The sequence below is a fragment of the Micropterus salmoides genome, unplaced genomic scaffold (genome assembly GCF_014851395.1).
Source record: "Micropterus salmoides isolate LMB-PRFRI ecotype aquatic unplaced genomic scaffold, ASM1485139v1 Ms_hic_scaffold_14, whole genome shotgun sequence".
NCBI lineage: Eukaryota > Metazoa > Chordata > Actinopteri > Centrarchiformes > Centrarchidae > Micropterus > Micropterus salmoides.
In genome coordinates this window covers 28,530,805-28,550,430 of record NW_024040485.1, presented here as the reverse complement: position 1 = coordinate 28,550,430, position 19,626 = coordinate 28,530,805, and the positions used below count along the sequence as shown (strand labels likewise).

The window sequence follows — 19,626 nt, the reverse complement described above, 5'->3', positions numbered from 1 at the left end:
GCATCAAACAACCAATTAAAACAGATCAAGAATTCACATAGTCTGACTCATAATGTCATATGGACACACATCTGCTGGTCCTGTGATTTCCCGTCTGTCTCCTGAAGCCACTTATATGGTTATTTCTGTGAATAAATTCACATGATCTCCGTGTGATAGGCTGTGACAGTAAACCAATTAGACTTTATTGTTGGTGAGGTTGCTAGGTAGAGCGGGAAGTGAGTGAGAGGTGAAGGGTGAAGGGGTTACTCTTCCTGGAATCCAGAGGCCCTAAATGGGGTCACCATGTACAGAGAGAAGAGGGTCTGAAAATACACATACTTGTTTATTTGTATTATTTTTTACACTTGTTAAAGCACTTTGTAACTTGTTTTTGAAAAGTGCTCTACAAATAAGGATTATTATTATTATTATAAGACTGTGGCAGCTTTTTGACCAGCTATTGCACATGAAAGTGGCCACTTTTTTTTGTCCATGGGCAGAGGCCATTGGTCAGTGTAGTAGATAATGGCTTAGTAACCTCCTACCTTTTCTGCCCCTGATATTCTGGTATTGCCACCACCGCTTAAAGTACATAAAAAATGAATTACGATGTTGCTCCCTGTCAGCTGGATGTGTTAAGAGTCAACTGTGCGCTAACAAGCTTTCCACAGCAACTTTATAGGGTTATTTGTGTCTTTATTGAGTGATGAAGGTGCACTGGTAACATTATCAACAGAATGTGAAGAAGTAACAGTCGTGTCAAAGAAGATCCCAGTCATTCCCAGTCATCAAACTGGCCTCCGTCGGTCTCTGTGGCTGAGTCTGGTTCTGGTCTGGCCGTAATCACTGTGAGGCTGCTGAGGCTGGTTCTGTACTCAACTCGCCAGGCTCTGGTTCTGGTGCTCATTCCGGACTCAGTCAGCTAATAGGACTGCAAAGTTAGTTGCACGGCTAACAATGCTGCTACTGGCAGATGTGATATACTGCCCCCTATAGGTGGAGTTGCCTCTAGGCTACTTCTCAGCTGAATAATTACCTCAGTAAACACTTTCCCGATGAGTTTATGGTCTCATTTGCTAGTTTCACGTCTTCTTCAATTACAAAATTATGTTTATTTAGTAAATTATGGTCCCATTTATTTTAAAATAGGCCATAAACCACAGTATGCTTCAGGGAGGGATTATCTATGATTGACAGGTCGTTACCATGGCGACCTGTCAATCAGGCTAGAGGCGACTCGTACTCTCGGCACTGTGTAAATTTAACCAGCGCTGTTGAAAAAGCTTATTAGGAGTCGGCTGTTCACTGTCTCAGGTGAGCACGTTTAGTTTTAAGACTGTTGTTCGCTAGAAAAAGTTATCATCCATGTTAAAATGACAGTTAACGTGAATTACAGATGCACCTAGCTAAGCTAGCTCCACATGGAGCTGTTGGCTCCACAGTATCTTCCAAATATGGTCACGCCCCCGGGGCTGCTGGTTGCAAAAACTCAACATGGTGGCGCCGTAGAGGCCAAACATCTTAAACATTGTACCTTTAATGTTAAAATTACAGCTTGTTCTGCTTTGAAAAAAACCCATTAATACTACATTAAAGACATCATCTTATATAACCTTTATAATTGCTAACTGTTATATCTAGAAAAGACCCTCTCAAATCGCTTTAGCGTAAAAGGGCCCAGAGAAGGTTCAGGGGTTGAGGGTCTGTGGTTGAGGGTGTGTGTGTGTGTGTGTGTGTGTGTTGGTATGTCATGCCAGGTTTCACTGTGACGAGAGTCAAAGTTGCACCCCATCCTTTCCTGACCACCTCTAACCCATCCTCACCCCATCCCATTCCATCCCCCCTAATCCATGACTAATCAAGCTTATTCCCCTGGTGGGCTTCCTCCCTCACCCTCTCTTTAAAACTTAAACCTATCATCTGCTCCGTTAGAGACCGTTTATCCGTTAGTGTGTGGTGATCAGCAAGGCTCTCATGGTCTGATCAAATATATCAAGATGTGCTATCTCTTCCTTCCCAAATAAAGAAGAGTTAAATCTCACTCAACAATTGGTCTCTCTTACAACAAAGATTACAAAAACTAGGATTTATTCATCTCATATCGTGCCTAACTTCAGACCAGAATGCACCAGTAGGCAACAAAGTGAAAAAACAACAAGGTATTCTGATATCTTTTTAAATGAAATTGTCTTGTTTGAATAGGCCAATTGTTTACAACAATAAGTGTAATTATGGGTTTTAAAAAGTTGCTTGAACAATTAACTTATAGCCTACAGCCATTTTTCTGGTGAGGTAACAAATGAGGGACCTGCCGCTGTTCCACTCTCGGTGGCTGTTTCTGATGTTTAAACGTGATGTTAAGTTTTGATAGCATTGATAGATATAATGTATGCATAGCTATGATACTTGATAAATTTATATTCTACGGTGCAAACATGCTCCAAGCTAGATTCCTAACTGTTTACTGACTGACCTCAACAACTGCTGGTGTCAAGCCATTCTACTAGATGTGTCTTTCTTTTGAAAGGAATTAGTTAAAGTTAATTTGGTTTGAAGTGAGCTTGTTTTAAGCTACACGAATGAATTAGGGGACAGAAAAACATCAAAATAAGCTTAATGACATGCAGCAAACTGGATGTAGCAGACTCAGAGCAACATTAACTTTAATTTGGAGTCGTGCTTCATGCCATATGACGAGTGTAACTCTCTTTTTAAGTCTGGTTTGGTGTACTCTCCACCAACTCCTAAAGGAAACCTAAAGTATCTGTCTCTTTAGCGTGTAAAATGTTTGATTTCTTTCACCAGCTAGCAGCTAATCTTGTCTGCTCTGCCTGCTGTTTGCTGCTGGGCATGTCGTCTAAGTGGGTTTATGGTGCTTTGTTAGGTGGAAACAACCTATTGGTGTTTGATGAAAGCGGGTAAGACTGAGCCATACATACAGTAAATGTGTAGGCCATAAAGCCAAAACAATGACCTGCAGTATAAGAGGCGGATAAGCTTCCAAGAGCTGCAGATCTCGGCGATAATCTCTGTGGGTTTGCTGTAGGAGCAACCCCTTTTACTTGACACAGTCATTTGATTTAATGTTAATATAAAATATTTTACTTAAGTTGAAGAATTTCTACATTTCTTTTTTCTCTTTCTAAACATATGATTTCTTAATCCAGTCCACACATATAAATAATAGAGTTAAAGATGGCTGAATTCCATTTCGCTGCTTTGGTTTCAGGATCCTGGTATTGTGCATGCTGGTTCACTGTCACTTTAATAAAATGCAGACATTGTTAATATTATTAGAAACACGGTTGATGCAACCCCAAAAATACTTTTTTAAAACTTGCTTACCATGAAGGATAATGGGTTTAACTAAAACTCAGAATTTCAACAACAGTTGTCAAGTCTCTATCAAATGTAGCCAAATTTTAACTGACTTTCCAGAAAATGGACAAGACAATGTGAATTAATGAGTGTTTTCATCCACTACCATAATCCGAGCATTAGTAGTAAGGTTCAACTAAGTGAATAGTTGGTGGCACAAACTGTAGTCAGGTCCAATTAAACCACTGCAGCAGAAAACGGAGCAACAAGATTAATATTTGTTTCATGTTGTCATTTTAGGAAGGTTATAGTCTTTGCAACACTCCACACAGACCTGATGTTTGGTAAATGGAGGTGCTCGAGATCGACCCACCGACCTTCTGATTAATGAATGACCTGCTTTACTTCCTGAGCAGGGCCACCCCATCTCTTAAGTGGAGTGAAAGCGTCACTGAAGTCACATGCTTCATAAATATCAGGATTTATTTGCCAAGTCTGCTTCCATTGCACTTATTTTGCTTTCATCAATACATCAACTTGTCCACCAAGCAAAAATAAATAAATACATTTGTTTGGTCTACCTGTGATGGAATTTTAGTGATACTATGATAGAGGTTTCCCCAGGTCATGTTAGGGTCACTTGCTGAGCTAAAGTGAGCCAAAGGTAACAGCCAGGGACTCTCCAAAACAGTAGGTCAGAGTCTGTCTCTACTCTCTGCCTGCTTGGTCGACTGACTGACACAGCTGCCTTTATAACGATGCACTGCATTTATTCGGTAACCCAAAGTTGAGATGATCTTTATTTTGTTTCATTACAGACAGACTGACCAGCTCTATAGAGGAAGTGTTGCATGTGCCTTGAAAGACACACAATATGACCTTTGGTTAAATTAGTTAATCTTCACACATGTATAGAGGGGTGGAAAATAGTCTTATTTGGACACTTAGTGAATCTATGTAGGTCTGGGATGGATAAATATTCCCAGACAGGAAGCAAGTTGTTGGCATTGCATGTGTTCACACATTGTATGCTGGCAATGGATCTCAATAAACAATGCTGTGTAAGCCTTCATCAGTCTCCTAAACTTCTTCATCACACCCGAACCTGGCTGACTTTATTTCCATAACACTTCCTTTCCCTCTCTTATGTTATGCAAATAGTCACTTTACACCCATAAACCCTTGCATGTTGGAGTTGTTTCCTGTATTCAGTTCAGGTTGCATTTTAACCCCAAACAAACTTAACTTAACTTCTTGTGGGACAAGACAGACTCATATTTTTATTCATCTTGCCACTGAGGTTTTCCTGAAGTGCACCAAGACATGGTCAGTGTGACCTTGCCCCTGTGTGTTCATCCAGTGATCCTCTGCAGTACTCCAGCCCTCATCCTGGACCTCACCAAACATTTAGAGAAGCTCGACACAACAGAACAGACATCTCTTTGTCATCACTAACACGGGGCCTCTCTCTCTGATCAGTGAGCTGCAGCAGAGAGAACGTCCACACTTTACAAAAGCTTGCATTCAACCTTCTGTTTTTATAATTTTTACTTTTAGTTAGGTGCCTCACAAACGTTCACTGCAAAGCCATTTTTGATGAATTATCTGCTTTTAATAGCCGAATTTAAGCATTTCAGTAATATAAAAGTATGTTCTTATACATCTGCGTCATTTTAATTCAGTTCAGTAGACTTGAATTTGATTTATTTCAATCAGCAGACATTAGTTTACAGATATCAAGCACTGTCGTTAAAGATGTTAGTGTAGGCTTATTCTGGGGTTGATGGACATTAATCATATAACTTGTGAACATCTTCAAGTTAGAGTGGATGTCAGTTGTTGTCATCATCGTTTGACTGGGCTTTATTTTTTTTTTTTACATTTCTCTTCAGAACACACTTTTCTAAATGTGCCATTTAGCTGAAAAAAGTTTTTTTGTCCCACAGGAGATGTGGAAGGTTTGCTTTGCCCCCATGTCCTTATAAAGAAACCTCACCTCATGCCTCATCATTAGTATATCCCTATGCCAATATTAAATGGCCTTGTTTTAATGACTCATGGTGTGTTCCTTAAGGTGTTTTCCTTTTGACATTCCCTCTGTATTAGCTGCACCTGCAGCATTGTAACTAATGGGCCTTATTCAAAACCTGAGTGTCTGGGCGTGTTAGACTTGACACACTGTACATGTGGCGTGAGTGGCAGACCGAGAGACCAAAAGTATGATCTAGAGAACACAGAGACGGGAGGATGGGAGTGAGGGGAAAGGAGGAGGAGGAGATGGAGGAGGGAGCAGTGAACAAACTTACTCTCTAATCTGCCTGTCTGAAAGAAAAGGGGTGAGAAAATCAAGTCTGCTGTGTTGTAGAGTACCAGAGGAGGGGGCGTTTGTAATTACACAGGGAGAGAGGACGGGGGCAAAAGAGAGAGATGTCAGGGAGTTGCAAACAGAACAAGAGACAGAGGCGCATGGAGAAAAGGAGCACATGACGAGAGAGGAGACAAAATAACAAGAAAGGAGAAGGAACAGCAGAGGACTGTAACAACCTGCATGGTGGTTCATTGGCAATTTTTTGTGCCACTGGGTTTCCTGGATTACTGAGATTAACTTTCACACACTCTACAGGACTCTGCATGGGCAGGTAGGGCTGTGTGCATCCTTTCATAGCTGGAGACTTAGCACTGTGTCTTGCCAATAGCTTGTGTGCACGTGTGTAGTGATTTTTAGACACATTTAACAGGATTGGTGTGTTTGTACATTCATGCAAGACATAGTAAGAGCATGGGAGCCTTTCGCCTCTCTCTTGCTCTCTTCCTCCTCCTCTCCTCTCCTGTACAAGCCCAGTGGTGGAGTTTAATCTGGAGGAGACCTAAAACTAGGACCTGGCCTTCTCCTCCCTCCATTCCTGCCTCCGTCACACCCCTGGGCCCTTCTGTCAACCCAGGGATAACAGAATGGGACGTAAAGGAGGACGGGGTGACAGAGAAAGCTCTGGAGCATAGCATCCAGACAGAGGGGCCAGTGCTGGCCCCTACGCCCAACCCAGGAGTGTCAATCTTTGGCCACAGCACTGTAGAACCTGGGACCTTACCTCCAGAGGAGAATGCAGGTGGAGGCAGCAAAGCCAAGCCCCATTATAAACCACTGAAACACTGGAAGAGTGGTGAGTGTTACAGTGTTACAACAAGTTTTTAAATTAAAATCAACAGCCTGTTGCTGGTGGGAACAAGGTTGATGAGAGTGAACCAAAACAGAAAAGTTGTTGGCTCTAAAACAGTTAACTAAAAGATGCAGCAAGTCACCATGAGCGACCCCTTTTGACAGTATACATAATGAATTAATCCATTGTTAATCTGAAAATATTGATTAGTGCCACCTTAAGCAAGACACCGTAGATGCCCCACACACTTAGTAGCCTAAAATTGCCTATCATTGGTTCAATAGGTCTTGCTGATGGGTCAGTGCCTTATTTACACTGGGTAATCCGTAAATGTTATCCGGTCATGTCCTGGCGTATCTCACGAATCAGAACAGAGCCTTTTTTAATTTTTTTTTTCTGTAGCGTGCTGTTATGCGACACAGTTGTACTGATGTGCTCTGCGTTAAGTCTGAAATATCTAGAGAGAGTAGGCCAAGCAGCGGGAAGCCTTTGTGTGGCCCAGCCACAGGGTCAAGGTGGGTTTAAATGGTCATAGGCAGCAAGGCTCGGGGGGATGGTTGTTAATATTGGTTTTATAAGTCTCCACAAGCTGATCAAGAATCCATGTGGCCAACATGACGAGGATTAGGTTGAGGAGGAGGGGGAAAAAATGTGGTGCAAAATGACTGACAGGCTGTTTGATTTGGTGTTGACATGAATGCAATGAATGAAAACTGATGAACTGACCGACGCCCTAACTGTCTTATTGATTGTGTGCTTATAGAATAAGGCAATTAATGAAGGATTTATGGGAGTGTTTGCACATGGAATATATAATCAAATATAAGTGCTTATAGAATACATTTGTGTCAATGTAAATTATGTCCAAATATCTACTTGTAAATCCATGGCACATGATGGTTGCTCATTTCTATAGGCTTATGTGTGAGTGTGTGTGTGTTTGTGTGAAAAAACTAGTGGTGACTTAGGACATTTACTCAAACACTGTACTTGTCTACAGTTTTGAGACATTGTTCTTTACTTTATACTTCTACTCCGACAACTTACATTTATTTGGAGTTTGTTGTTGTGTTTCTGGACACAAAGGGCATCATTAAAGAAAGAAATTCTTTCTGTCTTATCTTAACTTAAACTAAACTAGCTAATGGCTATGTCGTGTCCTGTCTCAGACCTCGTATCTTATCTTAATTTGAGAAATCCTAACCAGAACTGTAAGCTCGATTCTTCAATCATTACTCGTCCTGTTATGCCTGTATCTGTGTTTAGAACGTACATGAGGCTGCCTGCATTATTGACAATGGCTGACTCACTTCACTTGTCACTGGCTAGCTAGCTTGCTATAATGGATAAGAACAGACGGGCGTTCAGTTTTAGCTTCCATGAGTAGGAGGCTTTAATCGTGTCAATGGAGAAGAAGAAACCCCAACTTTTTAGGAAGTTTTCTTCCAAATGATCAGCCCAGGATAAATATTTGAACAGACCTAGCACGTCAGTCAAATTCAAAATGAATCTTCTTGGCGGTTGATTTATACAAAATTAATGTTCCTGAAAATTAAAGGCATCATCTTACAGTTCGAGTAGCCTTTCAATCATGATATTTAGGTGTTCATGTTGTTCCCCATCTTCATTTTATTTGTCATACAGACCTAACAGCGATGGTGAATTCAGGACAGGGTCTATACCATCATAATTTAGGATTCCTAACTTAGGAAATTCTTCAGTTAGGACAGTTCTGTAATAACTACTACTAAAAATCCTAAGTGTCGTCCTAAACTGAGATAAAATAGGATTTCAGGCTTGTAATGAGGGCCCTGATAACTAAGTCCAATATTCACTCTCTTTTTAGCTCTGGTCTCCTTTAACTCCTGGGGGAAATATATGACTTTTAAGCTGTTAAATTTTGTCCTTACTGCTGTTTGGCGCAGGAAAGTGTATATTGTGTATATAATATATTATCATTATTTTCTAGGTGAATATAACAAATGAAAGTTGGAAAGCTGAAACATGTTTTGGCCCTATCTATGTTCTATGTCAACAAAAAAAAGGCTTTAAGTTTTAGCGTTTTAATAAGGTGTTTAGTAAAAGTCAGTTTGATGATGAAATGTAAAACAAGGAGAGCGTATCGTCGTCAAGTCTATTTTCAACAGTGGGATTACTCCCCAAAACTAAAAAGAGATTTCTAGTACTTTTGCCCTTTCTCACAAACCCATGTATCCCCCCGCCTCCCTTCTTTTTTGAAGCAGCAACAGCGTGATCATGGTCCTTCTGTATCTTGAAATGGCTGCCATCCAAGTCATGAATTATAATCACCACAAGGTCGCTGCTGCCAAGACATTCTAAGACCACTTATATCAGCCATTATTTTCAAATGTGTGTCTCACAGAGCAGGAATGAAACATTAAACCTCTTCAGTCAGTGGTCGCTGGACAGCACGCTGGTTTTAGCATGAGTCGTCTCAGAGCAGCGTTTTGTCTGTCCTTTTCAGCCATTACAGAGCACTAATGACCTCACAGCTGGACTGGAGGTGTAAGGGCTTTGGTGTGTTTGTGTGTGTGTACTTTGTTTGCACATCTTGATTGCCCACCTCACCACATGTATTTGCAACAATAAATGTGCAGAGCTCCACACGCGCACACAAACACACACACACACACTCCTTAAACCCTCTAATCAGGCATGTTTCCAGTTGGTCAGGCTGATGAATTAGAGACCCCCAAATGTTGGCTTGTCTCGTCTGGTCTGGGGTTTGTGTGTTCACGTGGGTGAGATGTGTGTTTGATGTGTGTATGCAGACGAATTTCTGTTTGTGTGTGTGTACGTGCATGACAGAGATATAGGTAGCAGGGGTGAGTCTGGCTGGAATGCCGAGGTGAGAGTCGGTCGCTACAGGAGACAGGCTCCAGAGAGGGGGGAATCAAGGGAATGTGAAGCCATCTCTTCACAAACATGCTAAATACTCTAATTGCCAGCCATTGTGTCTGCATATCTGTTTCGGAGGATTATGTCTATGCAGAGCAGTGAGGCGTGAGCAGGGTCTGGATCAAATCATGTCAAATTAAAGCTGTGTCAAGATGATTCCGGTTCCCTTTATTCCTAAGGTGGATGTTTCAGTCAAATTATGTCACTGTCAAGAAAAGCAAGTTTGCATTGGGGAAATAACAAGCAATTGAAGAAATATTTTGAAAAGAAGAAACTTGTGTTTGAACTTCTTGAACAATGAAACGCTGCCTGGGAAGTGATTGTATATGCTTATAAATACTTTAAAAACACTATGTTGGATAGTAAACATCTGGCTAAGTTAGATATCTCTTGCGTTTTGAGCGCTGTGACCGCTTTTGTATTGATGGTCGTTATGTTACTCCTTCTTTGGTTACATTTACACACTTTTGCATTGTCTCCGTCTCTGTCAGAGCGAGTCTCAGGAGGCCATCTGGACCTGACAGAGTTAATTGGCGTCCCCCTCCCTCCCTCGGTCTCCTTCAGTCCTGGCTATGAGGGTTTTCCAGCCTACAACTTTGGCCCTGAAGCCAACATCGGCCGGCTCACTAAGACTTTCGTGCCTGGGTCATTCTACAGGGACTTTGCCATCATTGTCACGGTAATGCTTGAGAATTGAACCCTCCAACCCTTCAAACCAACGTCATTCTGTCTTTTAAAGGGGTCACCAGGGCAAACAGTGGTCAAGACTCAATCGTCAAATTTGATGCTTTATACTATAACGTACTGTATATTGTTCTGTATAATACTTTAAAGTGCTGTATATTGCTCTGTGAAATATCTGTATATTGCATAACTTTTATTCTATGTGGATAATTCTATCTTATGCTATGACTGTAATATTAATATAATGGAGGCCAAATGCCAAATCAATAAGCTTTAGTGACCGCCAATGTCGTCTGCCTGGCCCTTATTCCAGGTGCGGCCAGAAACTCAGAACGGAGGCGTGCTCTTTGCCATCACAGATGCCCGTCAGAAGGTAGTGGAGCTGGGTTTGGCCCTCACTCCGGTGCGTGGAGGCCTCCAGAGCATCTTACTGTACTATACCGACGGAAAGCAAGCTTCCCACAGCCACAAAGCTGCTGCCTTTAGTGTCCCAGATATGACCGCCCAGTGGACACGATTCACGGTGAGCATTACATGCTGTGTATGACAAATGATTCAGCTGATACAGACCTATAATTTTTAATTTTTTATTTATTTATTTATTTTTACAGTTAAATAGGAATAGGGATTGAACCTTGAGTTTCTACTCTATCAAGATAGGAGAATTTCTATACTGGAAGGAACATTTCTTTGTTGTAAAATGATACACACAACGCGGCATCATATCAACCTAAATCTTTGCATCTTTACTAATCAGTTCTTCAAAAATAAGAGTAAAGGCCATTATATTGACAATAATGAGAAAATCCATGATAAACCACTACATTAAATGGCTGTATTTGATCTGTCTTAACAGGTGGTGGTGGAGCATGAAGAGGTGCGTCTCTACATGGACTGTGGAGAGGCAGAGAGGACAACTTTCCACCGGAGGGCAGAAAGACTCACTTTCTCACACAATTCAGGCATTTTCGTAGCTAATGCGGGAAGCACAGGGCTGGACAAGTTTGTGGTAAGTGAAGAAATCTTTTAAATGTAGGTGTGTCTGTGGGTGTCTTTGTATCTTTTAGGAAAAGACAAGGAGTGTTTTTTCTGTGAAAAGGGCAAAAAAGTATTAGAAGGAATGAGACCGGCTGCCAGTGTGTCAACATCATTGTGCAGTTTATATGTTCAGTTGGCCTCAAGATTACATTTCTTTGCATGTGTTAGTAGGTGTGTTCTGTCCTCTTATTACCATGTAAAAGTGCTACAGTTTCTCTGTTGTGACCAAATGCATGCACAAACTACTGAGTATCTTTTTGTGGATGCAACAAGCAGAACATAAAAAAACAGAAAATTTGTTTTGAACCTAGAAAATTACAAATGAAAGCTACCAGAAAAGCCACATATAAAAGTTACCCATTTTGAATGTATAGGATTGTAAATACTGAAATGCCAGACTACAACAATAAGAGTCAAATCACCCAAATAGCATTAAGAAGTGGTCATGGACATTTGTTATGTGGATTAGCAGAGATAGCAAAGATCCAACAAAATGTATTGATTTACAAAATACAAAATAGCCCTCAAATAAGTGTATCAAAATAAAATACAAAACATTGGAGCCAGAAAAATATATCAAGATAAAATACATTACTTATTTTGTGTTTTCAAAGTACATTTGTAACGTTGGACCTTCTGAATTTGTACAAAATGGTATGGTCATATTTTTATAAAGTATCAAGGCTCTGTTGAGAGTTTGAACTCTACTGGAATAAAGAAGAGAAAGTTAAATGATACTGTAGTGAAGCAAAACTGTAAACAGTAACAACAAAAATAAAGAGAAAGGCTTGTATAGTATGTAGAAACCTGCTCTCTGTCCAATTCAAAGACATGGCTGGTGAAGACCCAACCACTAAAATTATTAGCCTTTTTAGTTAACATTTTAAACTTTTCTGGTGTTAACCGCCTCCTGTGAGGGTTGAATATTATTCCAGGGGAGGGGAGAGTTGTGTTAAATCGAGCAAAAGGGTTTCATACGTGGTCCAGCCATACGCTACATTTTGACCTGATCTTGGGTTTCATGCATACAAAATGACTCCTCTCTAAAGTATCTTGTTCTTATCTTTTTCAGCCCTGTCAAATACCAATTACAAAATACTTTATAGTTATATATCATAATTGAAATATGTAATTCAAATACAAGTAACAGAAATGCTGCCCATCTCTGTCAATAAGCAGAAAGATATACATTATACAGCCTATATTTTGATCTTGCAATGATGTAATCAAAGGCCAACTCACTACCATGGACATGGCTTTGGGGAAAAAACAAAGGCTTTTTTCCCTTTCTTTTCACTATTGTAAAGTTGACTTTAAAAACATTAAACTGGAGAAAGGTGACATTTACAGACAATAAATTGATCTGACTGCTGAAAGCTGGACTAATCAGCAGACTACAGGCGGTGGTTTATCATCATGATGATGACATCTACAGTGCCTCAACTTGTCAATGTAATATGAATCATGACTCTGCAACTACATTATTCAGCTCATATTAACTGGGAAACACATTATGTTATTCATTTATGAAAAACATTATCTTGGATGGAGCCAAGATAATGCACAGCTCCTCTTCTGTTTACCTTTTTAAATAATTTCAATGGTCGGGGGGCAGACACTTTTCACTAAGTAACTCCTGAAATGGAGGAGCAGAGAAGTGTGTTAGACTGCGACTCTGCCTCCTGGTCTCAACTCTGAGTTGTCATGGATTTGGTCCACTAATAAACTTGGCCAGAAATGAGAGCTGCCAATGATCTACAAAGCCCACATCATTTGCTGGATTACCACTGTAATACCACTGATCATGCCTCTAACTCAAGCACATGCTTACTGAACATCACCAAACCACCATAATGAGCAAAGGGAAATTTGACGACGATGATGGTTTTACAAGGTTAATCTACCTCTGACGCCGTCTGCATCAGGGTACAGCCAGGTCTGAACAGGGTCAAAATGTCATGACCACCTCTTGTACTACTTCCTGAGCTCTCTCTGCACCAGACTCGTAACTGGACAAAACTATGAAGATCAGAGGGAGAGGAGGTAAGAAGGGAGGAATGGATGGAGACGATGAAGGAAGGGAGAGGGGTGAGATGTGGAAGGGAGGAGAGGATGGGGGAGTAAGTCGATGGCAGATGAGGAAGTCAGAGATGTCAACAAGCCTTAGTTGTGGTCTGATCAAGGGCTTGACTCAGGCTTTTGAGTGTGCTGCCATGTCATTAAAATGTAGTAAGGTAACATGATGAACTACTCCAATTAGGGAAAAAAAGGAAATGTGTGTGAAATGAGTGTCTCTTACGTTGAATAAATGTTCTTTGGTTAATAGGAGTGACAGCATACTGTATATTTAAAACAGAGCAAAGACTGAATCGCTGTCATTTTCAATTCAATGATGCTCACACAAAACTAAAATAGGCTGCTAGTCACTTGTTCTTGCTGTGGTGAGTGGATGCGGTCATTCCCTCTTTATTCTGCTTTGTTTAGTGTAGCCTGACTTCTGAACGGGTTATCTGAAGCATGACGACAGAATATTTTCGGCTCAGCAGCAGTCATGTCTGAAATATCTGGGTCACTCTGTGTGTGTGTGTGTGTGTGTGTGTGTGTCCTTGGTTTGTTGTCTTGGGCTTCAAAGGAAACAGTTATGGCATGGGGCCCTTTTTAATCAGCATGTGTTTGTGTATGAATGTTGACCAAAGGGATTGACATCTCTTGCAATGCTCCAATAGAACTACTGTATATAAACCAGCGCTATTACTACCATGATGTTTGAGTGCACGTGATATCTTTGGATATCCGGTGATATCCGCAAGTGGACTGTACTTCAGAGAGAGAGAGAAAAGGGCTACAAGTCAGTCTTACCTTTCACCTGAAACATGACACTCTGGTTTGAATATCGTGCAGATTTATGCAAAGAAATCCGTCCCTAAAGATAAAAAACATACAACTTACTCCACTGACAGAGGCAACATAACATTTAGAGACATGACTCTTGTTATGACTGAAAAACTTTGTAGGAAATGACTACTCCTTAAAGTCTTTCTCACTCTGTTTAAATGCACTCCCATAACTCATTTAGTGTGAATACCACAATTAAGATGATAGTTCAGTGGATACATTAGCTTGGGAGATTTAATATGTCTTTTTCCAAATATGTTATCTGAGTCATTATACATGTATAACCAAGTTAAAGTATTTAAAAACTGATTTCCTAATTTGTCCTCTCTCTCCAGGGATCGATTCAGCAGCTGGTGATAAAAGGTGATCCCAGAGCAGCTGAGGAGCAGTGTGAAGATGATGATCCTTATGTGAGAAACACACACACATAAACAAAGTAAAGGGTGGTTGACACACAGGAACCCACTGTTTAAGACAAAGTTTCTGCAAGTAATGGTTTAAAATGCTGCACAAATAACATACAGGTCAACCAACAGCACCCCCTAGTGGTCAAATAACTTCACTTAATAAAAATACCAAGTTACTTTGATTTGGATTGGTAGTCTTCTGAGTAACTCAGTAAAATTACTAACCTTAAGCAATAGTCTGATAACTGTTTGCCTTTTGTGCCTTCTGTAAGTGCCATACATTATATAATGTATCTAATTCCTACAGGAGTGTAAATCAAGCAACTAGATTTCCATCTCTCATTCTATCTCTGTATTGCTTTCTTTTTTTAGTTATTTCGTTGGTAATAGTACTGATAACTGGCAAACTGTCGGACATGGCATCATTATTGGTTGGTGTAATTTTTGCTATTAGCTTGTTTTCTCAAACCCAACACACACTGTGACATTTGATAAAGGCCTCAGGATACAGCAGTGGCGACGATGCTCTGGATGACAGAGAGAAAGAGGTGGAAACGAAGAACACACAGGAGAGAAAACACGGCACAGCGCAGGTAAGTTGGCTGGATGAAATGTTGGGAGCAAGTATCTGCGCTTGTTTTGGTGGGCTGCATTATTATATCAAATGGAAACATTGTTTTAAATTCAGCCAGTTTTGGATTAACACAGGAGTGAAAAACAATGTCCTGTAGGTTTGAACAGCAAAAGCAAGAAAATAGTTTTTTATGAAAATATGCTGCTCCTGAAAAATAAGTTTAGTAGATACATGCATTTTGTCTATTAGGCTATGTGTGTGTGTGCATGTGTGTGTGTCAGCTTGTTGTAGCTGCTGCTGTGTATGATGCACACCCCTCTTCTTATCATCAGGACCCTAAAAGAGCACTGCTTGTGTACATGTGTGCGTGTTCCTCCTCTGTTCCGGTCAGAAGTCAATTTGACCCTAAACATCCCATCAGGAAACAGTGACATTGAAGTTTCAAAGGAAACTGTCCTTCACATATTAAAGTAGTGGTGGATGCTTTCTTGTCCGGTCTGAAGACGTTCATCAGCAACAGTGTCGACACACAGCACAAGACTATGTAATATTTTCTTTCCTGATCAATGAAAGCAAAAAGAAAAAAACAAAAATCAAATATTCTGAGATTACAAAATCTCATAATAATACGCTGTTGTATCTTTCAGCAGCGAGCTTAGGCTAAAGTTGACGGTTGGATGTGAGCCATTATACAACATTTGCTCAGAAAAAAAAAAACTCCTCTCAGGAAGAATCACTTTAATTTGGGTGACCTATTGACCTATACCCTATTCATGATTTCTTTGAGGAGGAGGCCAGTGTTCCTGTTGGTGCTCCACCCACTGCGGCTCCAGAGGTGGAGATCGATGAGTACTCAGGTCACCAGACCCCAACAGAGACCAATGAAGAAATGGTGGTCAGAGGTCAGAACCTCATATTTTCTGTGTTTGTCTTATTTTATTGAACATCTTTGATTTTATCAATCTGGTCTTGACTTGTGTGGTGAAAGTGCCTGGTGATTTTATGGATACAAAACACATTGTGAGGTTCTTACAGCCTCTTGGCTGTGTCCATTTCTGGAACTTTAGTAAGATTCTGTAATAAACACTTACACAGGGTCTAAAGCTTAGAGGATCGGGCTTGTGACCGGGACTTGCATGATAAATTTGGGTCTGGTAGCTGTTAGCTCTCCTCCTTTGCCTCTTCTGAGGTGCATTTAAGCAAGGCATATTACAACTCTCAAAGAATCTGATTGGTCAAACCTGTTGATGATGTTATATACTGTGTACAGATCCACAGCAGACAGAGGAGCCAGGAGAGAGATCAGGAGATGTAAGTTGTAAATATTGCTCTTTTAATCGATATTCGGCGTTCCTTAGACAAATTAAAGATATGAGAGGTTTTTTTTTTATTTCAAGGGTCATGTCAGGCATGGGTTAAAAGGAGAGCGTGGAGATCCTGGACCCAGAGGACCACCTGGTCCCCCTGGCCCCACCTCTGTACCCGAAAAAGCTCAGCCTGGACCAAGAGGGACACAAGGACCACCAGGAACCCCTGGATCCCCAGGACTGCCAGGGAGAGATGGCCAGAAGGTGGGTGTCCCAAAAGGATTGCAAGCATGTGTGTGTGTTTATCAACTTCTGACTTTAGTACTAATCCTAAATTCCTCTGTCTTCACAGGGAAACAAAGGTGATAAAGGAGATCCAGTAAGTTATTTATCTCTTCACTTCCTCTTCTGTCTTTTGATATACTTTATATTACCTGTAATAGCTTAACTGTGTTTTTATGTCCAGGGTCAGAAAGGATCTCAAGGATTTCCAGGTTGGAATGGAGAATTTGGAGCTAAAGGAGAGAAGGTGCGGCACAAGTAGCAATTAATTACAAACTGTATTACTGTGGGACTGACTATGGTGTTGACTCTTTTTTCAAAATACTCTTCTTACTTTTATCATATGTCACCAAGTGTACTTTAAAATACAGATCTTTTTCTCCTGCTCTCTTCCCCGTGCCTTCCTTCTTTACAGGGAGACATAGGAGTTGGTTTACCAGGCCCTCCCGGCCTCCCTGGGCCTCCTGGACCCCCCAGATCACGCAGTGTACCTGTGAGTATCACACTGTATGGTTTTACAATGTGTCTTTCTGTTTGTACACATTACATGCACTCATAAACCATAAGTCCTGTGGTTTTTTAGGGATGATGTCATCACGCAGTAAATGTAGATGAAAGTCAAGCCTAGTTGGCAACCAGAGCAAAGGCAAGATGTTTGAAGCATCACAAACAGACTCTTTGTTTATCTGTGTTGTAGTATGGAGCAGATGCCCTGGGTTCTGGGTTTGAAGACCTGGATAGCGACACTGAACTCATCAGGGTAAGAGAAAGGCTCCAGCGACAGATGGGATAGTTGATCATTTAAAAGTTTCAAAAAAGGATAAAAGTAAATACTATCTTTCCACTAGGGTCCTCCCGGTCTACCAGGGCCTCCAGGACCTCCTGGTCCCCCTGGACATAACATGTCATCGTCTGACACAGCCGATGGCCTACATCCAGTGCTTGTTGGACCACCCGGTGCTCCTGGCAGAGACGGGCTCCCAGGCAAACCTGGAATACCTGTAAGTTACCCGGCTGAAAGACGTACAGCGTTCAACTTTCAGTTTAATGGTATTACAAACATAAGAAAGACCTGCAAACCTGTCTTTGTACTGAAAAGTACCGGGGATTGTAAGTCCCTGGATCTCTGGATCTTCAGTCCACTGTTATGTGCATTTCCACCTGTAAAGGTTAGGCAAATTAACCAGCTGACGTAGGCCTATAGCGCAGGCATCATTATTCAGCAACCACGATCCATGAGCAAAATTTATAAACGAACATCAGATTTGACTGGAATATAATGAAAAACTATAGGCTATGCTTGACAATTGAAAACAGTTTTTTTTTGTGCGGGAGTATAACGGAGAGACGCACGATAAAGTTTGTTACAAATTTAATAACAAACTGGATAAAGCCATAAAGTTCTTAAAATAACTCCGGCACAGAGAAAGCAACACAAAAACTAATAATAAAAAAAATAATAATTTAATGCCAGAATAATGTAAAATATGTTATAGCATTCTTTGCTAGATTTGTTTAGTTTGTTTAATGACATTATTTATGTGTACATATTTACTCATTTAATACTTTCCATTCACGTTTTACTTGCTGTGTTGTTGTGTTCCTGTCTCTGTTATCATTGTGTACTGTCTGTCTTTTTTAGTTTCCCCATTTAGTCTCTTATAATGTTACACGCTTTTATCCAAATCTAGTTAAATCTTCTCTCTATTTCCAATTCAATTTTCAAGTTTCTTCTTAAATCATATTGTAGTGATCAATATGTATGTGTGTCACGGCCAATGACCAGTCTGTCTTTTATCCTCCCTCTACCTGTATTTCTGCTCCCCTCCTGCCACCTCGTCTTTCTCCCCACTTTGTTTCAGATGTTTGAGGATTGGTTTAGTGGTTCTGGGCCTGATGGTTCAGGTTTGAGTTCAGAGTTGTCCTCTGACCTCGGCTCTGGTTTCAGTTCCGGGGTCCGCTCTGAATCCAGTTTTGCATCTGGTTCTGGGCTCGACTTTGGTTCTGCTTGGGGTTCAGGCGAGGTACATTGTCCTGGTTTGCTTGGTAAACCAGCAAACTATCAGAAGGCAGAATTACAGTCAGAAGCCTGAGTATTGAGGAAGCAACACTCATCTACAATACTGAACAATATTAAATGCCAATCTGAGACCATTGTAGTGTTTTATTCCACTCAGTTGCGCTCTTTTCTTGTTATAACAGTGACATCCGTGATAAAGACTAACTTTGCCCCACATTGCCCCATTGCTCAGGCTGATGATTGTAGATTGTTTCCAACCATGTTGTCTTTATTGCGGGCTGGCAGCTGGCTAAACTGAAGCTCTTTTTACCTGGCTGACTGAAGTGCTCTGTGTATGTGAGTGTGTGGTAGGTATCGCTGCTTTCTTTGCCCCTTGATAATCCCCCTGGCAGCCAGTGTCATTGCTTACATACGTTAACTATACTGTATGACCTGCTTGGAATTTTAGTTTTGGTTCATTTACTCTCAGTTCAAATGTTGTCATTACCAAATGAAACATTTCAGTGTGAAGTTCACTTTTCATGACAAGGTGAATGAACTGAAGGGAACTGACCACAAACTTGCTCAATAACTTAAATTTTAGCTGCCTTTTTTGCATTTTTCACACAACATGGTAAAGGAACAAATCTGCCTTTTCATCTGTTTCACTTTTTTTTGTATCTTGCTTTATATTGGATGTTCTCAGTCAATGCACAGTACCAAGGCATACTGATGTGCTCTGATGTGATCTAAAACTGAGTTATTACATTTATCAGAAAAACTTTATTTATAACTGATACCTAGCTTAATTTTTAAAAATATCCTTGAGCAGCCTCTGAATTTCCCATTATGATATGATAACAAGACTACAATGTTCCTACAGGCTAATAACATAATGACAATTTGCATTGCGCATTCAGACCAAACGCAGGTTTAATCCTCGCGTTTTATCACTGGACTACTGCCAAGTGTTCACACACAACACAATAATGCGAATGAACACAACCCGTGATTACTAAAACTGTATGAACCTAAAGTAAACAATTTGCTGTGATTTAGTTGA

At 40.6% G+C, this 19,626-nt stretch overlaps 1 protein-coding gene across 7 annotated transcripts in view; it reads left to right on the top strand.

Annotated features, from left to right (window-relative positions):
- Positions 1-19,626, top strand: part of col15a1b (collagen, type XV, alpha 1b) — a 55,444-nt gene that overhangs the window by 14,403 nt on the left and 21,415 nt on the right. For 2 of the 7 annotated variants that reach the window (XM_038718858.1, XM_038718855.1), the window contains exons 1-15: positions 5,676-6,461; positions 9,869-10,056; positions 10,375-10,584; positions 10,918-11,070; positions 14,330-14,404; positions 14,899-14,994; positions 15,763-15,877; positions 16,246-16,286; positions 16,373-16,546; positions 16,635-16,661; positions 16,749-16,811; positions 16,980-17,057; positions 17,262-17,324; positions 17,413-17,565; positions 18,427-18,588. In XM_038718858.1, the coding sequence (XP_038574786.1) occupies positions 6,080-6,461; positions 9,869-10,056; positions 10,375-10,584; positions 10,918-11,070; positions 14,330-14,404; positions 14,899-14,994; positions 15,763-15,877; positions 16,246-16,286; positions 16,373-16,546; positions 16,635-16,661; positions 16,749-16,811; positions 16,980-17,057; positions 17,262-17,324; positions 17,413-17,565; positions 18,427-18,588 (1,980 nt within the window). In that variant the 5' untranslated portion in view covers positions 5,676-6,079. Of the gene's footprint in view, positions 1-5,675; positions 6,462-9,868; positions 10,057-10,374; positions 10,585-10,917; positions 11,071-14,329; positions 14,405-14,898; positions 14,995-15,762; positions 15,878-16,245; positions 16,287-16,372; positions 16,547-16,634; positions 16,662-16,748; positions 16,812-16,979; positions 17,058-17,261; positions 17,325-17,412; positions 17,566-18,426; positions 18,589-19,626 lie in introns of those variants that run through there. The other 5 variants (XM_038718861.1, XM_038718860.1, XM_038718857.1 and 2 more) reach the window with 4 other exon arrangements.